Here is a 7,787-nt window from a genome sequence, read left to right on the forward strand (position 1 = left end):
CCTAATCACCCCTGAGATGTGTGCATATGGGAGTGAGTGGTAGAGAAGGATCACTAGCCACTGGCCTTACTAGGAGTGGCTAAGGTAGGGAGAGTAACAATAAAGCTTATAGAAGCAGTGCACTTAAAGAAAAAGGCCCGGCATGGTGGCTCACACCTGTAATCCTAGCTCTCTGGGAGGCCAAGGTGGGAGGATCGCTTAAGGTCAAGAGTTTGAAACCAGCCTGAGCAAGAGTGAGACCCCCGTCTCTGCTAAAAATAGAAAGAAATTAATTGGCCAACTAAAAATATATATAGAAAAAATTAGCCAGGCATGGTGGTGCATGCTTGTAGTCCCAGCTACTCAGGAGGCTAAGGCAGAAGGGTTGCTTGAGCCCAGGAGTTTGAGGTTGCTGTGAGCTAGGCTGACACCATGGCACTCTAACTCAGGCAACAGAGTGAGACTCTGTGTCAAAAAGGAAAAAAAAAAGAAAAGAAAAAGAAAAAAAGATGTCCCCCAAATTGGGTTTTCTTAAAACCTAATAGATTTTCTGATCACACTGTCCTTACTCTTTTTCTCTTTCTCTCGTTGATTAGATATGACTTAAGTTCCAGTTACTGTCTGTCATCCAGCCCTTCTCAGGTTGTTTTGTTTTTATAAATGGACTCAATCCCTCATGTTTCTCCAGGCTGGGTCAGTGACTGTTCTGAGCTATTAGGATTAGGGGTATAGTACCACCTTGGCTAAGTTAGGGAGGAGAACTAGAGTGGACAGGAAGAGAAACTCTGGACTCAGCTTGCTGACTTTTCTCAGGTCTCTGTGATGTGGTCTGCTCTGGGGTTACATTTTTATTTCCTTTAGCACATGTGAGGTGAAGGGCAAGGGTGGATAATTTTTTACAAGCAATGGGAAGGAGAATCTTCAAGTTTGGGGTTTGGAAGCTAATAGAATGATTAACTATCATGATCTCTCTTTCCTCTTGAATTCCCCCTCCATAGTGAATTCCCCCACCTGACTGCAAGTTCATTAGTGCTGTTGGCTGTGATGTTGAGTTTGACTGATGAGGAAGATTAGCAGACTCATGAGTTTCCTCTTATCTGATATTTCGTTGGAGCATGGGACTTCTTGGGCTTCCTGTGCCTTCTTCACAGACCAGAGGCCAGCTGCTCAGTCACAGGCTAGGAACTCTGTTCAGAGAAGGCCTGTTTTCAGCCTCCTGGGCTGTTTGGCCTCTTGATGATGGGAAATTTGCTCCCTCCTAGCACCTGAATATACTCTAGTATATTCAAGTGAGCTTGCTTTAGGAAGAATTTGGACATTCTTTGGGGAATTCTTTTTTGGATACAGAGTCTTGCTCTGTCACCCTGGCTCGAGTGCAATGGCATCATCATAGCTCACTGCAACCTCAAATTCCTGGGCTCAAGCAATCCTCCTGCCTCAGCCTCCTGAGTAGCTGGGACTACAGATGTACACCCCCACACTCAGCTAAGTTTTCTATTTTTTGTAGAGATGAGGTCTGGCTTAGGCTGGTCTCGAACTCCTGAGCTCAAGCCATCCTCCTGCCTCAGCCTTTCAGAGTGCTAGGATTATAGGCATGAGCCACTGTGCCTGGCCTCATTTGGGTATTCTAAGAAGGGGAACAAGCTGTGAAGCTAAGCTTTAGGACTCAGCTTGTGTTCTTATCCTACAAGAGCTTTTTTCTGGAGAACAAATCATTCAGTAAGCAGGAGGTAAGAGATGGGGTGAGGAGGATTAATGATGTAGTTTCAAGGGGAGAAGTAACCCATTGATTTCTCTGTCTTACAGATAGTGGGAACAGAAATTGTGAACTTTGCTGATCTCCAATGTGAGGAGCTCAGTCAGGACCAAGGGTGGAGCCTGGCAAGAATTGCAACCTGAAGCCATGGGCCAGGGGGCCATGGTGACCTGAGACTAGTGGACTCTGTCCAGTTGCCCCCTGCTTCCCCTTTTACCTCTCCTACCCTATACTAAGGGGACTTGTCTCCACTTGTTCAGGGAACTGCCCCTGAGGGAATCCCTTTCCCCTCTTTTCCTATCCTTCTACCCTTCCAAGACAGTACTAGCCTATAGAACTCCTATCCCTTCCCCTGAGGTGGTCCCCATCCCTCCCTCCCTTCCTTACCCGCCATGCTCCAGCTGTGGAAGGTAGTACGCCCAGCTCGGCAGCTGGAACTGCATCGCCTCATATTGCTGCTGATTGCCTTCAGCCTAGGCTCCATGGGCTTCCTGGCTTACTACGTGTCTACCAGCCCCAAGGCCAAGGAACCCTTGCCCCTGCCTTTGGGAGACTGCAGCAGTGGTGGGGCAGCTGGCCCTGGCCTTGCACGGCCTCCAGTTCCACCTCGGCCCCCCAGGCCTCCAGAGACAGCTCGAACTGAACCTGTGGTACTTGTGTTTGTGGAGAGTGCATACTCACAGCTGGGGCAGGAGATTGTGGCCATCCTGGAGTCTAGTCGTTTTCGCTATAGCACTGAGCTGGCACCTGGCCGAGGGGACATGCCCACGTTGACTGATCATACCCGTGGGCGCTATGTCTTGGTCATTTATGAAAACCTGCTCAAGTACGTCAACCTGGATGCCTGGAGTCGGGAACTGCTAGACCGGTACTGTGTGGAATATGGTGTGGGCATCATTGGCTTTTTCCGAGCCCATGAGCACAGCCTACTGAGTGCCCAGCTCAAGGGCTTTCCCCTTTTTCTACACTCAAACTTGGGGCTTCGGGATTACCAAGTGAATCCTTCTGCGCCTCTACTGCATCTCACACGCCCCAGCCACCTGGAGCCTGGGCCACTGCCTGGTGATGACTGGACCATCTTCCAGTCCAATCATAGCACATATGAACCAGTGCTTCTTGCCAGCCTTCGGCCAGCTGAACCCCCTGTGCCAGGACCAGTGCCTCGTCGGGCCCGGCTTCCCACTGTGGTACAGGACCTGGGGCTTCATGATGGCATCCAGCGGGTGCTCTTTGGTCATGGCCTTTCCTTCTGGCTCCACAAACTTATTTTCGTCGATGCCGTTGCATACCTCACTGGCAAGCGCCTCTGCCTAGACCTTGACCGCTACATCTTGGTAGATATTGATGACATCTTTGTGGGCAAGGAAGGAACTCGCATGAAGGTGGCTGATGTTGAGGTCAGTCTTTCTTTTTCATTACTTAAATTTGTTTTCTTAGAAACTATTCAATCTCTGGCCTGTCAGACTCCCTTCCCTTGATTCTGAGTTTGTCGTAGATACACTCCTTGCCCTGCCCTTTCCAGGCAGGAAGAATGCTACTTCTCATATATTCCTCCTCAGTCTGCTCTTATCTTATTTCTCATGTCCCTGTTACTCTTCCTAGGCTCTGTTGACCACCCAGAACAAACTCAGGACCTTAGTCCCTAACTTCACCTTCAACTTGGGCTTCTCGGGCAAGTTCTATCATACTGGTGAGCTTATTTATCTGTTCCTTCAGTGTATCATTCTTAGTTTGGTCTGTCCCTTCACTGTCCATCTCCATGGGCAGATAAGTTGGAGGAAAGGTTCAAGGTTTGGGGTCAGAGTCCTGTGAGGAGCCAGTAGTGGGCATGAATTTAGGTTAGCATGGGTGGCTGGAGGGCAAGTTGGCAATGGGGCAAATAAAAAATCTTAGGTGGGCAGGGGTCATTAATGTCACAAGAATGGAAGGTAGTCAATGTTGTCACAAAACAAAGGAGGGCACAGGGGCTGACTGGCTGTGGTCAGTGGTCAGTGTGTGGTCATAGGGACAGAGGAGGAGGATGCAGGGGACGACATGCTGCTGAAGCACCGCAAAGAGTTCTGGTGGTTCCCCCACATGTGGAGCCACATGCAGCCACACCTGTTCCACAATCGCTCCGTGCTGGCTGACCAGATGAGGCTCAACAAACAGTTTGCTCTGGTGAGACTCTTGGATCTCTTCCCCATACTTTCTCCCAGAGATAAAGCTTCCTTTTCAACCGTCCCCTAATGTGATACCCTTTCCCTACCCTTTCCATTTTTCTTTCTGTGGAGGCTTCCCCACCCTCTTTACCCTCTACTCCTCAAACCTCACCAGGTCCTGGTGAGAGTCTATGCCATTCCCAGGAACATGGGATTCCCACGGATCTGGGATATGCTGTGGCCCCCCACCACTCGGGTGTGTACCCCATCCACACGCAGCTCTATGAGGCCTGGAAATCTGTGTGGGGCATCCAGGTGACCAGCACTGAGGAATATCCCCATCTCCGTCCTGCCCGCTACCGCCGTGGCTTCATTCACAATGGCATTATGGTGAGGGACTCCCAGTACAAACTTGAATCAAGCCCACATTTAGACAGTCTCCAACCTCCATTCACCTATGTCCTGTCTACTGCCAGTCCATGTTCATTCACATAATGGGGGTAGAAGGGAGAAAAGTCAAAATGCACATAGAGCTTTATCACTGTAACTTCAGACTGAGTCCTCTATAAACCTAGGGAATCCCGGTGCCTCAAGACTTTTGTCCTTCATCTACTTCTCATTCTATCTATTAAATCTCATCTATCCCTGTTTCTTGTTTTCCCTCGAGGTGCTGCCCCGGCAGACATGTGGCCTCTTCACTCACACTATCTTCTATAATGAGTATCCTGGAGGCTCTCGTGAACTAGACCGGAGCATCCGAGGTGGAGAGCTCTTTCTGACGGTGCTGCTTAATCCGGTAAGGTGCCGAGAGGAAGGGCTAGAAGATTGGAGAGCCAGGGTGTTCGCAGGCTGGGAGCTTTACTCAACAAGGCTGATTCTGAGGTGGGGTAGGCTCTCCAGATCTGACATGCAGACACCCTCTTACAGATCAGCATCTTTATGACCCATCTGTCCAATTATGGAAATGACCGGCTGGGCCTGTACACCTTTGAGAGCCTGGTGCGCTTCCTCCAGTGCTGGACACAGCTGCGCCTGCAGACCCTTCCTCCTGTCCCTCTTGCACAAAAGTACTTTGAACTTTTCCCTCAGGAGCGAAGCCCACTTTGGCAGGTAGGGGAGAGGAGGCTAACCAGAGACGTGTTGAGGGCAGGAGGTTAAGAGAAGACTAGGCCTTATCTGATTCTTGGCGTCTTCAGAATCCCTGTGATGACAAGAGGCATAAAGATATTTGGTCCAAGGAGAAAACCTGTGATCGGCTCCCAAAGTTCCTCATCGTGGGACCCCAAAAGACAGGTGAATTATCCTTAGCCAACTTCTCTTGCCCTGCCGTAAACCCAAAGGATCCTTTTGCCAAGGAACTCCTTTTTCATACCCACTCCTTATTAATCCAGTCCCTTGAGGCAGTGAATCTTAACCCTGATTGTATTTCTGAATCATGTGTGAAGTTTTTAAAAGATCAACAAGTGATTCTGATGCACAATTGAGGCTGAGAACCGCTGTTTAAACCCTTCCCTGGGCCTCTCAGACTTTCCTCCTCTCGTTGTAGTTTGGCCAAAGGGGATTTTGCTACTCTGAGTGGTTACTTTCTCACTTCCTTCAAACTCATGCTGTTGAGCCAGCTTCTCTCCTGCAATGAATGACCTGGTCTTTCTTTCCCATTTAGGGACCACAGCTATTCACTTCTTCCTGAGCCTGCATCCAGCTGTGACTAGCAGCTTCCCTAGCCCCAGCACCTTTGAGGAGATTCAGTTCTTCAACGGCCCTAATTATCACAAGGGTATTGACTGGTGAGACTGATCCCTTGAATGCTTCTCAGAGGAACACTCCTTCTGTAAAAATACCCCATTCCAGCTTCCCCCAGCACAGATATCTGGCTCCTTTACTTAGCAAATTCCTCTGCCTTTCTTCTCTGTTCTACTTCTTAGGTACATGGACTTCTTCCCTGTCCCTTCCAATGCCAGCACTGACTTCCTATTTGAAAAAAGTGCCGCCTACTTTGACTCAGAGGTTGTACCACGGCGGGGGGCAGCCCTCTTGCCACGAGCCAAGATCATCACTGTGCTCACCAATCCTGCTGACAGGGCCTACTCCTGGTACCAGGTCTGCCTAAAGCTAGGGACTTAACGTTGGGGCTTAAGGTGGAGGGGAAGTGGTGACTACTAGAGACAGCAGGAATGAAGGTAGAGAAACTAGATTAGTGCCTTGGAAATAAGGGTACCTATGCTGTCTATCACCAGAACAAGAGTAAAGTCAGAATAATACTGTCAAATCACCATTCCTTTACTTTCCTACTCCTTGTCTTTCAGCACCAGCGAGCACATGGAGATCTAGTTGCTCTGAACTATACCTTCTACCAGGTGATTTCAGCCTCCTCCCAGGCCCCTGTGGCACTTCGCTCCCTGCAGAACCGTTGTCTTGTCCCTGGCTACTATTCTACCCATCTGCAACGCTGGCTGACTTACTACCCCTCTGGACAGGTATAATCCCCCAAGATCCCTCAGTGGGGTCCTCCTTCCCCTCCTCTTCCCTTCAGCCCAGAGGCTTCTTAGGAACATAGAGGGAACCACATCCCTGTCCCTTTAGTTGCTGATTGTGGATGGGCAAGAGCTGCGTACCAACCCAGCAGCCTCAATGGAGAACATCCAGAAGTTCCTGGGTATCACACCCTTTCTGAACTACACACGGACCCTCAGGTGGGAGAGCATGACCCAGGCGAGGAGTACTCTGGGGGAAATGGGGAAGCAGGTTGACCATGTCTGGAAGAGACATGGATTTATTCTGTCTCACAAGCAGAGACATGTGTCCCTGTGGGCTGGGAGGGGTAGTGTGCATTTATGGTGCTTGAATTTTTCTTCTTGCTACCTAATGGCTTCTTCCTGTTGAGCAGGTTTGATGAAGATAAGGGATTTTGGTGCCAGGGACTTGAAGGTGGTAAGACTCGCTGTCTAGGCAGGAGCAAAGGCCGGAAGTACCCAGATATGGACACTGAGGTAAGCAAGCCTAGGCCAGGGTATCCCCTTCCACCTCTAGGATCTAATTCTGTCCTCTTCCTTACCACGTCTGCCTTCATTTTCTCCTGTCAGTCTCGCCTTTTCCTTACGGATTTTTTCCGGAACCATAATTTGGAGTTGTCGAAGCTGCTGAGCCGGCTTGGACAGCCAGTGCCCTCGTGGCTTCGGGAAGAACTACAGCATTCCAGTCTGGGCTGACATCCCAGCCTTCTATACCAGCAAAAAAAAAAACAAACCCTACATCCCTAAGGGGCAAGCCCAGAGCAGGGTCCACAAAGGGCTTAGGATGGCCTGGCTCCTCCCCCTTCTACCTCAGTGGCCCCCAGGCCTGAGATGGGGCCTGATAAAGGGGCTCCCTTGGTACCCAATTTCATGGTACTAGGCATCTTTGACCCATAATCTTGGGAGGTGGGGAGGAGTGAGAGGGTCCAGGCAGGGTGTAGAGGAATGTATTAGTCCAATGATTTCCCTCTTCATTCCCAGCAGTGTATCTGTCTATACCTGGCTATGGGAGGGGCCCCTTAATGTGGCCCTTTTAGTCAGGCGGTGGGATCTACCTGTGGCCCGGCCTCCTAATGTCATTCACATTGAATGGGGATGAGGTCGGACAGTGGCTCATAGAGCTGAGTATGAGCCCTAGCTGTGGGCTAGAAATGTCCTTAATAAACATCCTTATTTTTCTGTTTTGTCTGCCTCACTGGAGTGGGAAAAACCTAGAATAAAGCAAGTGTCAGACATTTCCTCCCCCAGTTCAAAGTTCATCTGCACATGGAAGGAAAGAAGGGAAAGGCCACACAGACTAGAGTAAAAAAAGGAGTTTATATATTTATAAATGCCAAATAAATACCAGAGGCTACCCAACGCCCCCTCCCAGACAGGGCTGACTCTCCCAGCCCTAGG

The 7,787-nt window shown here is 49.7% G+C and overlaps 1 protein-coding gene across 1 annotated transcript; it reads left to right on the forward strand.

The window, feature by feature from the left end:
- Positions 1-1,510: 1,510 nt before the first annotated feature.
- NDST2 (N-deacetylase and N-sulfotransferase 2) lies at positions 1,511-7,573 on the forward strand. The gene is made up of 13 exons (XM_012760102.3): positions 1,511-3,132; positions 3,338-3,425; positions 3,741-3,895; positions 4,081-4,266; positions 4,544-4,672; positions 4,804-4,986; positions 5,073-5,169; positions 5,540-5,663; positions 5,802-5,976; positions 6,183-6,353; positions 6,460-6,569; positions 6,764-6,866; positions 6,960-7,573. Exons 1-13 carry the CDS (start codon positions 2,128-2,130, stop codon positions 7,083-7,085), a joined length of 2,652 nt encoding a protein of 883 aa, XP_012615556.1. The 5' UTR covers positions 1,511-2,127; the 3' UTR covers positions 7,086-7,573.
- Positions 7,574-7,787: the final 214 nt, after the last annotated feature.

This window comes from Microcebus murinus, chromosome 14 (genome assembly GCF_040939455.1).
Source record: "Microcebus murinus isolate Inina chromosome 14, M.murinus_Inina_mat1.0, whole genome shotgun sequence".
Lineage (NCBI taxonomy): Eukaryota > Metazoa > Chordata > Mammalia > Primates > Cheirogaleidae > Microcebus > Microcebus murinus.

What these genes read in the sequence shown, in the direction of transcription:
- NDST2 (XM_012760102.3), top strand. Translation starts at nt 2,128, where the DNA reads ATGCTCCAGCTGTGGAAGGTAGTACGCCCAGCTCGGCAGCTGGAACTG. An exon ending in GGGCAAGTTCTATCATACTG is followed by an intron (nt 3,426 to 3,740) that starts GTGAGCTTATTT and finishes GTGTGGTCATAG; the next exon opens with GGACAGAGGAGGAGGATGCA. An exon ending in CGTGGGACCCCAAAAGACAG is followed by an intron (nt 5,170 to 5,539) that starts GTGAATTATCCT and finishes TTTCCCATTTAG; the next exon opens with GGACCACAGCTATTCACTTC.